The 17,977-nt window shown below is 39.3% G+C and overlaps 1 protein-coding gene across 1 annotated transcript; it reads right to left on the bottom strand.

Moving 5' to 3' along the window:
- Positions 1-7,454: 7,454 nt before the first annotated feature.
- On the bottom strand, positions 7,455-17,695 carry LOC123678627. The gene is made up of 5 exons (XM_045615757.1): positions 16,133-17,695; positions 14,634-15,788; positions 11,309-11,647; positions 10,841-10,935; positions 7,455-7,607 (listed from the first exon to the last, which is right to left on the bottom strand). The coding sequence occupies exons 1-5, from the start codon at positions 17,202-17,204 to the stop codon at positions 7,455-7,457; spliced, it is 2,814 nt and encodes a 937-aa protein (XP_045471713.1). The 5' UTR covers positions 17,205-17,695.
- Between the last annotated feature and the right edge of the window lie 282 nt (positions 17,696-17,977).

Raw genomic sequence — 17,977 nt, 5'->3', positions numbered from 1 at the left:
CGTAGATTCCAGGGACTCGCTGACTCGGAGAGCGACAACCTGATTAAGGTACCCCTTCTGGGTTTTGGATATTTTTAAGAATCCAATTGATATTTAAGATTTAACATTTTTCTTGGAAAAAGGAAAAAAAACATTGTGATCGCTGAAGGACATCCCTCGCCTGCAGTTCAAAAGTGAGCACAATGTTTTATTGTTTAGTAGCAATGGGTGGAATGTTCTATTGGATGTGTAATGTTTTGTGTATTTCATTTTGATTTGATTATTGTATATTTCAACGAATCTTGTTGAGAGGTTTCTTGTTTTTGTAATTTATATAGGGAGTTCGAGGAAGAAGAAATCAACCGTCTTGAAGAAGGACCAAATCGTAGTTAAGGGAATAACCTTCCTCCCAAAGGTGTGTGTAAACCGCGAATAGTATATGTGCGGAAGGTAACAATTAATTAACGTGATTTTCCGATGTGTCCAAGCGACAATAAACTACAGTTTGAGTTAAATACCTGAGAAGTATAGACAGTTGTGTTGAGGAACCAGGCGAAAGGGTTAAGTTAGAGGCTATGGAAGAAGTTGTTCAGTTGTTCATTTGTGAGATGAAGTGAAGAAAGTCAGCGAGAAACTGAGGATACAGAAGAAGTTTACACAAACCGTAACTTCGTACGAATCCGATCAAGATGATCCGACGAATACTGAAGAATTCAACGATGCCAAGACAATCGTCAAGATTGACACCGAGCAAAACCATCGAACTAGAACAACATTTCATCGTACTTCAACTACACCCTAATGTATGAAGGAGCAGACTACAAGTCTTACGCTCAAGAAGTGAATCGCGAAATACAGACAATATTTGTAATGATAGTGCGAATTTCACGAATTATTGCGTTACATTAAGGACAAGTGACACTATGTCCCTTACCTATCCTTGGAGGTTATTCCTGAAACAAAGGTTGGGTCCAAGAGAAAACGAAATATCGTCCTGAATTTTCGAAAACACTAGGAGCCGGCATGACGACACCAGTATGTACCACGAAATCCGACAGTGAACTCACAGCACTCCAGGTTGGAGACAGTGAAATGGTCAAGGAAAGAATTTTACAAAAATGATAGATGAATCTTGCCTTTAATTTTAGGTTGTAGATTTTTGGTTTTTGTTGTTGAAGATTTTTGAATTCGATATGTAGTAAGGGAAAAGAACATACCACCTTAGTGATAAGAGTTTTTTTTTTTTTTTGAGGGATAAATTTTAGATATGTTGATTCACCTGCTTTTATATATGTTGGAGAATGTTTGATTGCTATTGCATTATTATAGGTATACACTTATTGGATATATGTATGTGTTCGAGGTATGATGAATTTGGATTATTAATGGTAGTAAGGGAAAAGTTATGACAACCGATGTCAAAACTTTTTCAAAGGGGAAAGTATTGTAATGAATGTGAATAATAATTTATAATTAGTACAGGCTCATTGAAAGGATATTCAACAAATTCCCGGTTCTATCCCAGTAGAGTGAACGCAAACGAAGTCGTTGTCACCCCTCACATTTTATTAGGCATTAAATCCTTCATCCTGGCTTAAGATAAACACCCCAGGGTAGTTGGCACTGTTGATATCCCACGATACAACAAGTAGGTTCCAAGTTCACACGATTAGTACAGGATGTCAAAGGCAATACAAATGTAGTCGTAAAAACTCTAGGGAGGTTTAAATGGCCCAAAACTCCGAACATAAAAATCTGTTCTATTCGGAGGGGGACCACCAACGCGGTGGTCTGCGTCCAACAAAATGGTTTCCAATTTAGGCGGTACCAACGGAACAACCCCATGTCAATAGTACATAACATGGGGTGGAACCAATAATCTAGGTACATAAGGACAATCACTCTGATTGGACGAAAGAAAAAAAGATAGACGCTTAGAAAAATTTGGTAGAAGGAGGGTGACGATTATTCAACGATAAAAACAACAGTTTTCAATTTCGGTAGGCAGTTAGAAGTTCGAGGGTAGAGAGTAAAAGTTCGGGGTTCGGTTGGAAGGTGGGACCAAAAGGGGAATTTGGTTTCGGAGTTCAAGTTCGATCCTAAGTTGAATAAAGTTCAAGTCGGTTTGCGGGAACGGTTTTCAGGAAAGTTACAAATAGGGAATTTGTTGAAAGGTTTATTTGAACAGTGATTGTGATATCCAGGGTAAGGATATTTAATTTAATTTTATATATATTGTTTGATGATTTTTCTCCTCATAAAAGATTTACCAAAATAGTCCAAGATTGTTGAAGGTTATAATTTTTTCTTATTTACTCTTAAGGTGTTTGCCATAGGCTAGTGATGTGCAAATTTTATTGATTGTATTTTTTCTCATGAATTATTTCAATCTATTATTAAACTTTGTTATCCAATAATACTTGGTCTCATTCAGTGAAACACCTCCTAGAAAAAGATCAAATATAAGACTTATCCTAGTGCATAAGCCGGACGCACGAAAGGTTCTTTCGTAAAAGAGAAATTGAGTTAATTTCAACATAACTATACTGGCTGGAACTATAGAAAGCCGCTCTTCTAATAAGTTCCTTTTTCTTAAACATTAACACCCAACTACAGGCCAGTTTATTACAGTATCACCTGTTTCATACACCGCGCTCCAAGTTTCATTTTTTAGCATTTCATGAAGATTATTATGATCAACAATGCATTTACTTATTTTAGACATATTTACTTTAACAGGTATTTTTACGTTTTGTATACTCAAGCCAATACAATAGTGGTCAGTAATTGAACTCTGTATGATGAAAGATAAAAAAAAATGGACAATAAACTGTTTGTTAATGAGGGGCTGTGACAAGGCTGCTGTGTATCACCCACCCTATTCAAGATCTATATTGCAAGAGCACTCAATCAGTGGAAACGTAAATGCGGAGGGATGGGTGTAGATCTGGGAGAGATGTGTCTGTTTACACTACAGTTTGCAGACGACCAGTGGTGGGATTCTGTAACGGCAAAGCGAAGCGAAAACGTGACGAAACGACAGTTTTGCTCGGTTCGGTATTCTGTAAAGGGATTCGGCAATAGTCGTGTTTGCCGAAGCAAAGAACGACCTCATGACGATAACGAAACATTTTAGGGTTCGTTGTCATTACGAAAAGTCCGACGACGTTTTTGATTGGTTTACTTTTACCACGTGACCAAGTCTTAAGCGTCATATTATGACACTTGAATGATTTCGATTTCGAGGTTATAATTTTGAATGTTTTGCTTCAAAATACCACAATTCTTAATATTAAGTTCGAAATTCATTAGCGCCATATAAAGGAGTCATGACAACTTCCAGGAAATCGAGCATTGGCATTCAATATTAAAAGATCAGAATTGCAAATCAACTGCACATTAATTGAGTGATATCCTTTTCTGTTCAAAAAGGAATGCTCTTCTTCTGATGGCTTCAAGATTTTTATGTGTGTACAGTCGATTGCTCCAATTATTCCTGGTATTCCACATTTTTCAAAAAATTTCCCTTTATTTTGGGTCTTCTCAGAATCATTAGGGAATTTAATTCTTCCTTGGAATACATGGTTAATCAATTTAGTCACTTCACTAACACAACGACTGACCATGGGTTGACTTACTGCTAGCAAATATTCTTGTCCAATACCGCGTTGGTAATTTCCACTGGCAAAAAATCTCAGAGTTATCAATATTCGCTGTTCAAATGACGTTCTCGTGTTCCTCCAATAATTATCCATAAATGGTTTCAATTCATCGAATAGAACGTGAACTAAATGTTTCGACAAACGTGTAGGATTTCACGTATGCCTACTTATGCGTTTCGTCCCTGGCACACACACCGGACTCATCAGTGTGACTTTGGTATAATTGTGTGTGCCGTGTCACAGACGCTTGGGGAATTTATTATTACCGGGAGCCGCCGGGATTCGAACCCGGGACCTTTGTCGTATCTCGGTGCGTGAGTCTACCTCTTAACGTCTAGGCTACCGAATGCTGTGTATATATTGTTGCTATGTGGAGCTTTATGAGAAGCCGCCACATGACTCCCTCCCCAGTTACGGAGGAACGAAACTTATGCGTGTTACGAGGTCATCGGTGCAGCCGGGTGATTGCCGCCTAATCAGAGCTGCACCTCGCGGCATCGTACGGACGGGGAATGCCACCTATTCACGTCCGGCATACCGCGGCAGACCAAGGAGCACGTATTGCACGTCATGGGAATGGGCGTCTAGAGTTTCGTTGGAAATTGCAGATATATGGGAGCTATGCATCGACCTTCTGCTTTCCAGGACACATCGTTAAGATGGCCATTCCCATCACGTCGGGCTTGCATGCTGTGACGACGGAAACACGAGGCTCGGCGTGCCATCGGCTCTAGTGTCCGATGGACACCCCAGTAGCCGTAACGTTGAGCGGGGCAGTGAGTCGCCTCTGCGCTCCAACGCCGCAGTTTTCCGCCATCACGTCGGGGTCACCAATGTAGGATTTCACGTATGCCTACTTATGCGTTTCGTCCCTGGCACACACACCGGACTCATCAGTGTGACTTTGGTATTATTGTGTGTGCCGTGTCACAGACGCTTGGGGAATTTATTATTACCGGGAGCCGCCGGGATTCGAACCCGGGACCTTTGTCGTATCTCGGTGCGTGAGTCTACCTCTTAACGTCTAGGCTACCGAATGCTGTGTATATATTGTTGCTATGTGGAGCTTTATGAGAAGCCGCCACAAACGGAAAACGTCTATGAATCTCTCATCCGTTAAGTTAAATGGATCACTTCTATCTCGAAGAAATCTATTCTCCTCTCTTGTAAGAGTTAGACGAACTCTTCTTGAGATTTCCTCGTCGATGATCAGAATCATTGAAAACATGATGAATATTTATTTATACCTATACACACTATTAGTTGACTCCCCGAACTTATTTTGTAGTATGGGTAGGTTTTGTAACTGGAATAAGAATGAAGGTTTTAAATTATAATCCATTGAACGAGGTCCCATTTCGAATTTCTTCCAGTGCTCAAATAAGACTTTTTGTAATACTCAATATTTGCATTCAGGTGCTGTATTCAATTAGCTAATTCATTCTTAATGATAAACTAAACAGTTTAAAATGGTATGAAACCCTTTGTTAAGTAACTTCCAATGAGAGTCTTAAATCAAAATATAATTTCTGACAATACTCAAGTTTAATACTGTGGATTATTCAAAGGACATTACAGCTAGAGTCCATGAAAGGGACTCTTATCTCATTGCTCCTATTACAGATTATCTCAGGTACCTTATATGTCAAAACCTGCAGAATCCTACAGAAGCTTAAATATCTACTTATTTGCAACGTTGCCAATGTTCCTTCGTGTAAAGTCGGTAAGCTCCGACAACGAAACTAAAAGCGTAAAGATAACGAAACGATAAAGAAAAAGACGCTTACAGAATACCGCATTCGCTTCGCTTCGTAACGTTATCGCTTTCGTTTGCTATGATAACGAAAGTTACAGAATCCTACCACAGGTCATCATGGCCAATGATAAAGACGATATTGAATATATGGCCAGGAAATTGCAAGAACAGTACCGACGATCGATATATATATATATATATATATATATATATATATATATATATATATATATATATATATACCTGTTGATCTTATTTCAAAATATTCAAAAAACAAAATAGTTCAACCCAACTACTCTCTCACAGTAATAAAGATTAAACAAGTAACTAATATCATTGATAACACTCATATATTCTGTCAGACATCAATCCGTGTAAGGTAAACAATCCATGACACCATCCGTCAAAGAAAGATATAAATGACACTGTTTGGTTCCACAGAATTATATTCACTTTCTTAATTTTGTTTATTATTTTCAGGTGTTGAAACTACGAAATGGTGGATGCGAAATTTTTTTGATAATTCTATCAAGTAGGAGTAGATGTTATTAAGATTGTTAGTATCTTGTTTTGCATTCATAGTATTGTCAGTCACTGCTATTGATAACATCTCCAAGAATAATCTTTTATGGTAATGGGGTTCCTTAAAGAGTAGTTTTGTCATTGTTGTTCGCATGTATAGCTAAGGCACAAGTTCTTAAATTTCTTCTTGCATCACTCTTATGAGATGTTATTCTTTCTTTGATCCATCTGGAAGTCTGTTCTATGTATGTTCTCTCACAACAGCCACAAGGTATACTATACACGACTCGAGATTCATATTCTTCTTTTTCTTTGTCTCTCAAGCGGCTGAATACTAACTTAAATAATGGATGTTTCATAGTTTTAACAATCTTGATGTGTTTGTAGACTTTGAAAATCAGGGAAATCTTATTAGAGAGTACTGGTATGTAGGGTATAGTGACGTAAACGATGTCAGCTCGGTCTATCATGGCATCGGTGTTTAATGACATGGTGACTTCGACTGGGGGTGAAGATGATGTATTCCCGAATAACTTATTAAGTAATTTTATGGGGTATCCATTCATTACAAATAGCTTTTTCAGTTTGAAAATACATTGACTATGAAAAGTTGGATGTGTCGAACTTAAGACTCTAGTTTTCATCTGTGTGACTAGATTTAGCTTCATATTTTGAGGATGGCAAGATCTATCTAGGCTTGTTATACCAATATATACAGGGTGTCCGGGGAATAACTGTACATACTCTTACCAGAGATAGAGTTGGACTAGCTGATTACTGATTGACTGTGAAAAATTAATTTCTGGATTTCCCTAGAAAGATACAGGGTGATTTTCCAACTTCATGGAAATACTTAGACCATCATAAAATCCAAACTTATTGACGAATAGTATTGAAACTTGGGAGATTATTGGTACATGCTAAGGTCGAGTCAGAACGATATCAATTATTTCATTATTCCAGGGCCGGACTCATTAATCTTCATTTGAAGTGTTCAGGGTAAAAAAAACACTTTGTATTTCGAATTACAAATAATTGATTCGCTTTTTAGAAAGAAATTAAATTATGCTTCAATTTGCGGTATCGCTTAAAGTTGTCACATCAACAATTATTTTTTTATGAATTTCTGAATTTGGATAAAGTTCGAAAAATTGAATTTTTCACCATGAAGAGAACTGAAAATCTCATGTTTGAATATAAAATACGAAAGTATTAGTAGAAAATTTTCAAAAAAGTTCAGAGCTTTAATAAGCACATTCGATAACGAAACAATAACAAATGAAACAAACTAAAATACATTGAAGAGTACCTAATAAAAACGAAAATAGGAACGAATGAATTGCAGAGTCAACGTTATTTCAGAAGTGGTTCGAAATGAAAACCATTAGCTTGTATATATTTCTCTTGCCGAATGTTCAAATTGGATACAGCCTTGCGAATCATATCGCCATTATTTCTTAAAATATCGCAACAGTTGATAATTCTGTTCATCAGTTGTTCTCTTGACTGGATTTCTTCAGAATATACCATATCCTTCAATTTTCCCCATAAAAATAATCTAGCGGGTTGAAATCTGGAGATCGAGGAGGCCATGAAATAGGCCCTTCTCGACCTATCCACCTATTTGGATAGATATTGTCGAGGTAACTTCTCACTTCCAAACCAAAATGAGGTCCAGCTCCATCATGCTGGAAATAAATTCCTCTAATATTTATTCCTTGTAGCATGCCGGGTAAAATATTTTGTAAGAAATCTAGATAAATCGCACTTGTAAGGCGACCGTCAAAAAAATGAGGCCCAATCAAATGTTTGTTTATCACAGCACACCAAACATTCACTGAAAATTTATGTTGTGAATTTCTCAGTCTTATACCGTGTGGATTATTTTCGGCCCAAATATGCGAGTTATGAATATTGAACACACCGTCTCTGGTGAATTGAGCCTCATCACTGAATATTGTTCTGTACAAAGTGACTCTGTGATTTGCTATCCAATGTGATAAACAAACATTTGATTGGGCCTCATTTTTTTGACGGTCGCCTTACAAGTGCGATTTATCTAGATTTCTTACAAAATATTTTACCCGGCATGCTACAAGGAATAAATATTAGAGGAATTTATTTCCAGCATGATGGAGCTGGACCTCATTTTGGTTTGGAAGTGAGAAGTTACCTCGACAATACCTATCCAAATAGGTGGATAGGTCGAGAAGGGCCTATTTCATGGCCTCCTCGATCTCCAGATTTCAACCCGCTAGATTATTTTTATGGGGAAAATTGAAGGATATGGTATATTCTGAAGAAATTCAGTCAAGAGAACAACTGATGAACAGAATTATCAACTGTTGCGATATTTTAAGAAATAATGGCGATATGATTCGCAAGGCTGTATCCAATTTGAACATTCGGCAAGAGAAATGTATACAAGCTAATGGTTTTCATTTCGAACCACTTCTGAAATAACGTTGACTCTGCAATTCATTCGTTCCTATTTTCGTTTTTATTAGGTACTCTTCAATGTATTTTAGTTTGTTTCATTTGTTATTGTTTCGTTATCGAATGTGCTTATTAAAGCTCTGAACTTTTTTGAAAATTTTCTACTACTACTTTCGTATTTTATATTCAAACATGAGATTTTCAGTTCTCTTCATGGTGAAAAATTCAATTTTTCGAACTTTATCCAAATTCAGAAATTCATAAAAAAATAATTGTTGATGTGACAACTTTAAGCTATACCGCAAATTGAAGCATAATTTAATTTCTTTCTAAAAAGCGAATCAATTATTTGTAATTCGAAATACAAAATGTTTTTTTTACCCTGAACACTTTAAATGAAGATTAATGAGTCCGGCCCTGGAATAATGAAATAATTGATATCGTTCTGACTCGACCTTAGCATGTACCAATAATCTCCCAAGTTTCAATACTATTCGTCAATAAGTTTGGATTTTATGATGGTCTAAGTATTTCCATGACGTTGGAAAATCACCCTGTATCTTTCTAGGGAAATCCAGAAATTAATTTTTTACAGTCAATCAGTAATCAGCTAGTCCAACTCTATCTCTGGTAAGAGTATGTACAGTTATTCCCCGGACACCCTGTATATATATATATATATATATATATAGTTACTATGGTTTCCTTTATTTGGATGTGTCAGGTGTTTAATGATGATATTTGTTTCATATAAGATATTTAAGTAGTAACTATTAAAAAGCAGGTAAATAACATTGAACCGAATATATATATATATATATATATATTTTTTATTTCACACTTCATTTCATTTCACACTTCACACACACACATATATATATATATATATATATATATATATATATATATATATATATATATATATATATATATATATATACAGAATGTGATAATTTCCTAAAGTAATTAATAAACAAAGGTTTAAGGGGTGTTGGAAAACTTCAATTGTTACTATCTTCTTTATTTCATCAGTCGACGTTTCGATCCTTGGTTGGGATCTTCTTCAGGACTTCTATAAAACAAACAACATACAAATATAACACAAACATTGCAGAAAAGACAACATGTTAAAACGCACCGAAATGCGAAGAGTTACCAGATCTTAAGTTGCACTGAATCTTATACAGATTTGGAGGAAAAATTATTAATTATCTTGAACACAAAATAGTCTCTAATACAATAACGTCTTTTTTTTAATCACACACTTCCTTATTCTCTTGAAAACTTCTTTTTACAAAACTTTCTTCATCCATCTGACAACTGCGTAAAAAACGAAAGGGGTTAGGTCGGGATTCATAGAACATCATAGATCTTCAACTGACATTCGAGAACATAGAACTTGAGATCAACAACTCACTCTCACTAAGTTGGTTTGAATGTATCAGATATGAATAAATGTTGCTTATATTCTCTATATCCTTTCTGTAGTTCATGGAATTTTCATGTCGCTTAATGTGAATCATCTCCAGGAAACATCTTTTTCTCATATTCTCCTCGCACTCCAAGACTGTCACCGAATCATAGTCCATACGATGGTCAACTGATCTTACATGTTCTGCCAGTGCACATATCTTTCTAGGATTCTTAATGTCGCTAATATGTTGGGTGATTCTTCTTTTAAGTTGTTGGGATGTTTGTCCGATATACACCTCATCACAATTTTGACAGGGTATTCTGTATACAACACAGCTTTTCTTATCAGTTTCTATCCTATCTTTCAAATTACTATAAAGTCTCTTTAATTTAAATTCTGTTCTAGGTACCACTTTGATATTATCAGTTTTTAATAAGTTTATTAAGGATTTTGTCATTACATTAATCAGTGGAATGGAAGTAAATATAATTCTCTGATCTAAATTGGTGGATGCGATTTCATCGTTATTCTGTGGCTGTCCAGAATTCGATGAATTGTGTATCAATTTCTTTAAAAGGTTCTTGGGGTAACCATTCTCAAGCATCAACTGATATAATAGTTTCATATTCTTCTCCTTCAGAGTGGGGTGTGATATTCTTTGTATGCGATTCTTCAATCCTGTAACCATATTGATTTTTTGTCTCTGAGGGTGGTTGGAAAAATAATGCAAGTATCTACCTGAGCTAGAGGGCTTTCTATACCAATCAAGAATCAGTGTATTGTCAGGTCTTCTAATGACTAGGGTATCTAGGAAGGGGACACTATTGTTATTTTCTAATTCTATGGTAAATTTTATAGACTCACTGTGTCTGTTGAACCTTTCAAGAGTGTAAGATGTCTTATCACTGGGAACTGCACAAATGATGTCATCTACATATTCTCTAATAAAAGGCATCTCAAAGGGGATATCTGCCAGGACGCCATCCAGGAGGAAATCCATCACCATCTCTGCAATGGAAGGGCCGAATTTAGACCCCATTGGGGAACCTAGTATTTAGTTGTAAAAATTACCTTGGAAGATGAAATAGTTAGAGTTGAAAAGAAATCTGATGATGTTGATGAAGTCTTCCTTTGGTATGGTGGTGTGGCTACTGATTGATTCCCATCTGTGTTGAATTGCAGACAGAGCTAATTCTAATGAAATATTGGTAAAGAGGGATACTACATCAAGGCTGATGAGGACATAATCTTCTGGTAGTTGGAATTCACTAATGAAGGTGGAAAAAGAGAAAGAATCTTCTACGTAATATCTGCCTCTAGAAACACTTAAATAACTTGAAATTATTTCAGATATATAACCTGATATCTTAGATGTTGGTGTATTCAAAGAGGAGATGATGGGTCTGAGGGAGAGAACAGGTTTATGGACTTTAGGTAGTCCATAAAATCTTGCAGGAATGGAGTTATAACTGTACAAGGATTTTCCTTGTATTTGGGAAATATGACCACTTGTTACCAATTTTTTAATCAATGCGTTACCTTTAGTTTGTATAGTAGTTGTTGGGTCTCTAGGTAGGCTTCTGTAATAGTCAAGATCATTGAGAATTCCATTAGATAGTTCTATGTATTGTGACTTGTCCATAATAACTGTTACGTTTCCTTTGTCTGATTGTAATACCTGTAAGTCTGGATGTTCTTTGAGATATCTTTTACAATTATAAAATTCTCTCTGTACTACATTTCTGACAACTTTATTAGGTTTGATATTATTAGTTATAATGTTGGTGGCCATGGCGCGTTTTATGTTCTTGGCATCAGGAGATAAGGAGTCATTGAGGTTGATAACATTCTCAACATCAGATAAAAGTACTTGTTGTTCTGATAAGAGAAAAATATATATATATATATATATATATATATATATATATATATATATATATATATATATATATGTGTGTGAAGTGTGAAATGAAATGAAGTGTAAAATTAAAAAAAAAAAAAATATATATATATATATATATATATATATATATATATATATATATATATATATATATATATATATATATATATATATATATATATATATATATATATATATATAATGGATAAGAATGTTGGGATGTTTCGATCTAGGAAATTCAGTGATACACTTTTATATCATCCAAGCTTTCGGTAAGACTTCTTACCATTAGATATATTGCGATCAATAATTTTCTTACGAATTATATATATATATATATATATATATATATATATATGTGTTATATATATTATATATATATATATATATAATTATATATTTTTAATTTCACACTTCATTTCATTTCACACTTCACACACACATTTATATATATATATATATATATATATATATATATATATATATATATATATATATATATATAATTTATTGTTGAAAATATTGTATAATTTGTGTACCTATTATTATTATTATTTGAACTGGGGTCGTTTTGCTTCGGTGAGCCTTCCGGGAACTGCGACCATGCAGATCTTTTGTTCACTACCCTACTCATTCATAGAAACCCAGGGAGGTCGTCAACGACGTTAATAAAATTGACAACCTCCCTAGGGGCCTTGGCCATTACCTCTCTGGTATCCAGGACCGGCTTGCCCATGTGAATGGTTCTTAGGCCAGCCAGCTCTGGACACTTGCATATCAAGTGTTCAGAAGTTTCTACTTCCGATCCACAGAGCCTGCAAATCTCGTCTGCTGACTTACCCATACGGTACAAATGATGTTTGTACCGACAGTGCCCCGTCAGCAGTCCCACCATCACCCGAAGCTCCGCTCGTGACAGCTTCAGGAGTTTTCTGGTGTAAGTAGGTGAAATCTTCACGAATTTCTTTGCCTGAGCAAGTCTAGGAGTGTTAGTCCAGTGGATTGTCCTACTGTTCAACTCCCATAGCTGGACCGCAGCTTTGTATTGGTCTTTTCCTATCCCACAGAAAGGCTCAGGTCCAGCAGGTCTTAGCCTAGATGCACTTTTTGCAAGCTCGTCCGCTCTCTCATTTCCTTCAACACCACAGTGCCCTGGTACCCATAGTAGAGTCACCTTGTTTCCTCTGGCCAGTTGCTTTATGGTGTTACGGCACTCCCAAGTCAGCAGAGACCCCTGACAACACGATTCCAGGGATCTCAGCGTGGCTTGGCTGTCCGTGGTGATGTAGATATGCGCCCCTTTGAGGTTCATTTTGAGACACTCCTGGGCGCATACATAAACAGCCATTATCTCGGCTTGTAGAATCGAGGGCTCACTTCCCAGGGCTTTAGAGATCCTCAGTCTAGGTCCATATATCCCAATGCCGGTGCCCTTCTCTGTTTTTGATCCATCTGTAAACCATATGGATGACTTTTTGTCTAGACGATTTATGAAACTTATTGCACTATGACGGTCATTTATAACCGTTTCAAAGGGCGTTTCAAAATCGTAGGTGGTTGGCATAATATCTGATGGTTTTGCGAGGAGGTTTGAATCTAGTTGATTCAGTATCCTCATATGTCCAACCCAGTTCCCAGGAAGGAGCTTTCCATTATGGGAAATCCTTATTGCTTCGAGCAGGCTACATTTCCTTACATGTAGGTGTAAGGGAGGCAAGTCTAGTATGACCTCCAGCGCTGCCGTAGGAGCTGTGCGCATAGCTCCTGTGACACCAATGCACGCCAGCCTTTGCATTTTCTGCAACCTGATGCGTGTGGTGACCTCCTCGGTTTTTGTCCACCATGCTAGAGATGCATAGGTGACAATAGGGCGTACCACCGCTGTGTATAACCACAGTACCATTTTCGGTTTCACTCCCCATGTCTTTCCAAAGAGTCTTTTGCATGCCCACATAGCCGCCGTGGCTCTGGAAAGAGTCTTATCTATATGTTTCCCCCAGTTCAGTTTACTGTCCAGGGTAACACCTAGATATTTACACTCACTAGAGAAGTGCAGAGTCTGACCATTTAAGACCAGAGCTCTGAGGTCGAGATTCCTTCTTCTAGTGAACGGGATTATTGATGTTTTCGAGGGGTTGATAGTAAGCCCCTCTTCCCCGCACCAATTTTCAATAGTTTTGAGAGCAAGTTGCATTCGGCTACTTATTGGGCCCACATGCTTGCCTCTAACCGTCACCACTATGTCGTCGGCGTAAGCCTGGACGTTAAATCCGCCTGTTGTAAGCCTCTCCAAGAGGCCATCCATGACCAAGCTCCACAGCAGGGGTGATAGAACCCCTCCCTGAGGGCATCCCCTGCACGTCAGCACAGTCACTTCGGTTTCTCCCAGATAGGCTGTAACGGTTCGTCCTTTCAACATAGCTGATATCCACTTAACAGTGGAGGGTTCTATCCCTTTCCTTTTGGCTGCATTGCATATGGAGGTATGTAGGGTATTGTCAAAGGCCCCTCCGATATCACCGAACATTGCAAGCAGAATCTCCTTTGCGTTGAGGGTGCCTTCCACCTCTCTAAGAAGATGATGAAGGGCGTCTACAGTAGATCTACCCGCCCTATAAGCAAACTGTTTGCTGTGGAGTTTTACACTGCCTCGTATGTTGTTGTCAATTATTTTCTCCATGGTCTTCAGGAGAAAGGAGGTGAGGCATATGGGTCGATAGGATTTAGGCTCTGGGGAGCCTTTTCGACCCTCTTTGGGTATGAATACTACCCTCGCCTCCCTCCATGATTTCGGGATATAGCCCCTTGTAAAGCTGGCCTTGAAGAGCTCAGTTATCGGGGCTATAAGTACTTCAACACCTTTCTGAAGCATGGCTGGAAAAATACCATCCATGCCTGCTGATTTGAAGGGCTGAAAGCTCTTTATCGCCCATTCAATTCTTTCTGGTGTGAATAGTCTACCAGCTTTCTGAGAATCCCACCTGGTGGGGTTGTATACTTCCCCAGCGGGGGCCGCATCTTCACTGGTTATCTGCCTGGAGCCAGGAAAGTGAGTCTCTAGTAGAGCTCTTAGGCTCTCTTGAGGATCATTCGTAAATTCCCCACATGGCTTCTTTATTTGGCCAATTGGGTTTGAGTGATCCTTAGATAGTACCTTTTGAAGTCTAGCTGCTGGGGCCGTTTTATCTATTCCCTCACAGAAGCTTCTCCAGGACTGCCTTTTGGCTTTCCTGACCTCTTTGTTGTAGTTGGTCAGGGCTAGTCTGTAGGCATTCCAGCTGCCTTCTCGCTTAGCCTTATTGAAGGCTTTTCTAGCAATTTTCTTGAGGTTTTCAAGATTATTGTTCCACCAGGGGACGTCTCTGGAGATCGTTTTCTTCCTGAGTGGACAACTGTTTTCAAATGCCCTCTTCAGACATGATGTGAAGTGAGCAGAGGCGTTCTCCAGATCCTCATTGGAGCTGATGTTGTATTTCAGGCCCTTCAGATCAGAACTCATGTGGGCTATGTAAAGTTCCCAGTCTGTCTTCCTGGGTATCCTGCACTCAACATCAGCTGAAGCAGTTGCTTCAACGTTGAATTCTATTGCCATATGGTCTGACATGGATGGCTCTTCTGAGACCCTCCAGTTCTTGACCATCCCCGCAATAAAAGGTGTCGCCAGTGTAAGGTCAATTACTTCCCTTCTGATCGCATTCATGAAGGTTGGACTATTACCCACATTTACTATCTCTATGTTAGTAGAAAATAGAAAGTCAAGTAAATCCTCACCTCTATGATTTATATCTGTGCTGCCCCATACTTTGTGGTGTGCGTTCGCATCGCAGCCCAGAATAAGTTGTTTCTTCTCTATGCGGCACCATTCGATGAGGCGTTGTACTTCCTCCGGTGGTGGGCTGATGGCGTCTCCTGGAAAATATCCTGAGGCGATAACAAGCTGCCTCTTGATGTTCTCAGTTCGCACATCAACCAATGCCGCAGCAAGATCCCTTGTCAGGAACTCTGTAAGTGGAAGACAGGTTAGTCCCCTTCTGAGTATTATTAGGGCTCTTGGACTTACTGCCTTATCGCAGTATATCGTCTGATATACTTTGTTTGGTAGGCCTCTTACTTGGCCTCCATTGATCCAGGGCTCTTGTATCAGCCCTATGTCAACATGCCTTCTAGATGTTCTCCAGCATAAGGCACTAGAGGCTGCCTTCGAGTGCTGGAGGTTTATCTGAAGGCATGTCAGACATCTACTCCTTATGAGGTAGGTTGTCCGCTAGGCTTTTCGGAAGGGACCGCCGGTTTTTCTCCGTCGGACCCCCCCTTATCACGCCCTTGCGGATCAGCCCTCCCCCCAGAGCTGGTGGTCAGTTTTATGGCCTCTTCATTTCCTGGAGGCTTCACCACCTTCTTCTTTACCTCCCCTTTGGGCCTTTTCGACGCCGGACCAGAGGTTGGGGCCTGAGAAGCTCCTCTCCTCTCGGCCATTGTCTTTGGTCCCTTAAGGCGGAGATTTGTTTGGCCGAAAAAGTAATTTATCTGCCAATTCTTTGCTCTAAGTCTCTCGACCGATGTTCTATCAGCCGAGATGACAATCTCGAGCATGGGTCCTGATGGTCCCCTTCGAAGGACTCTCCAGCTGGAGGTTTTGAGCCCTGCGTTCTGATTCTCTACCGCCTTGAGAATTTTCTCATTGGAGAGATCATGGCTGTCGGGGAGATATCCGACCAGGATCTCCGGGTGAGGCAGTTCTGCCTCTTCGGCTATCCTTAGATCAGCTCCCTCCCAAGGTTTGAGTTTTGGCTGAATGCTCTTCAGCCACTCCACAGTGGCTTTGTCAGAGCATGTCAGCCCAAGCCAGCCTGGCCTCATATGCAGTTGGTGGAACGTAGGCGTTATGGCGTCCTCGTTCCCCAATGCAATAATCTCTTCCATTAGCGATTTTTTGATGGCCATTAGTTTGTCCATTTCCAAAATCACCTCTGGAAATTTTTTGTGCATTATCCCCACCTTCAGACCAGCGGTAGCCTGGCTGTAGGTGGGCCCACCTGATGCGGGACCCTTGGGAGTTCCTAAGGGCTGAGCCCCGGAAGCTCCCGAGGATTGAACTTTGGAGGCACCCGAGGCCTGAGCCCCGGCACCTCCTGAGGACCGTGCGACTTTTGAAGCCTCGCATTTGGCACTCTTTGGCTGCTTGCCTTTAGGCGTGCTGTCCTCCGACCTATTTCTCTTGGTCCCTCGGCCTGTTTTCTGCTTTGGACCAATTGGTTTGGAGGCTTCTTTCCTGGCATCGTCAGGAGCCATCCCTTTCTTTAGAAGGAACTTCATCCTCCTTCTGGCGGCCCCGGAGAGTCTATGTCTCCTGACCGTCAGCTTTTCGAGGCCAGCTACGACCTCTTCATCGCTGCTCTTCAGCAGCATTTCCTCCGCCATGGGGTCAGGACTTGCGCCCTGTTCCTCAGGCTGAGCGAGGCTTTGCACTTCCTCGATTAGCACATTAGGGCTAGTGCTAGACCCTTCTTTAGTTTTTTCTATCTGGTCCATATGAAGTCCCACGTGCAGCTAGGGAATTTCAGTCACCAGAGGCAGAGCCCCGCATGCCCCTGGAAGGCCAATTAAACCAGAGGTCGCCTGGTATCTGGAGTTCGCATATTCAGGACTAGATCCTCCCACTAGCCACGCAGACTTCGGCATACGCTGTTCCACCTTGTCTTGGGGAAAGTTTTTATTGTGTCTTTCATACACTCGGTTCAGGCGGTTAAGCCAAATCCCCCGGCATGTGTCCTCTGCTCGCGAGACATGACCACAGACATCAGATTCCACATGTCGGTATATCAGGCATGAAGTGCTGATCCCTTGCATACCTGGCATCGTAAACCCCGTGCAATACCCCAAGCCACGACACTACAGCAGGGTATGGGGAGTCGCACCGCATTGGTCAGTGTCGGTCGATCACTGTCCAACTCTCGCCCCGAGGAGGCTGCGGTGAACCATGCCAGCACAGACCTTGGCATGGCTGGGGTCGACTAATCCCCCGAGAGTATTTGTGTACCTATATAATATATATTTATATACTGAAATATTCTATATATATATATATAGAATATTTCAGTATATAAATATATATTATATAGGTACACAAATTATACAATATTTTCAACAATAAATTTTTATCTTCAATTGTTCCGAAGTTTGAATCCAGTGAAAGTAAGGTAAAGTATTTCGAAAAATTTTAATTTTATAATTTTTCTTGAAACTGATTTTAAAATTATTCATTAAATTTTTTGTTTGATGAAATTTAGATGAAGTCACGAGCC

Source organism: Harmonia axyridis, chromosome 4, assembly GCF_914767665.1.
Source record: "Harmonia axyridis chromosome 4, icHarAxyr1.1, whole genome shotgun sequence".
Taxonomy (NCBI): Eukaryota; Metazoa; Arthropoda; class Insecta; order Coleoptera; family Coccinellidae; genus Harmonia; species Harmonia axyridis.
The sequence above is the reverse complement of the archived record's forward strand: the minus strand, read 5'-3'. Positions and strand labels throughout refer to the sequence as shown.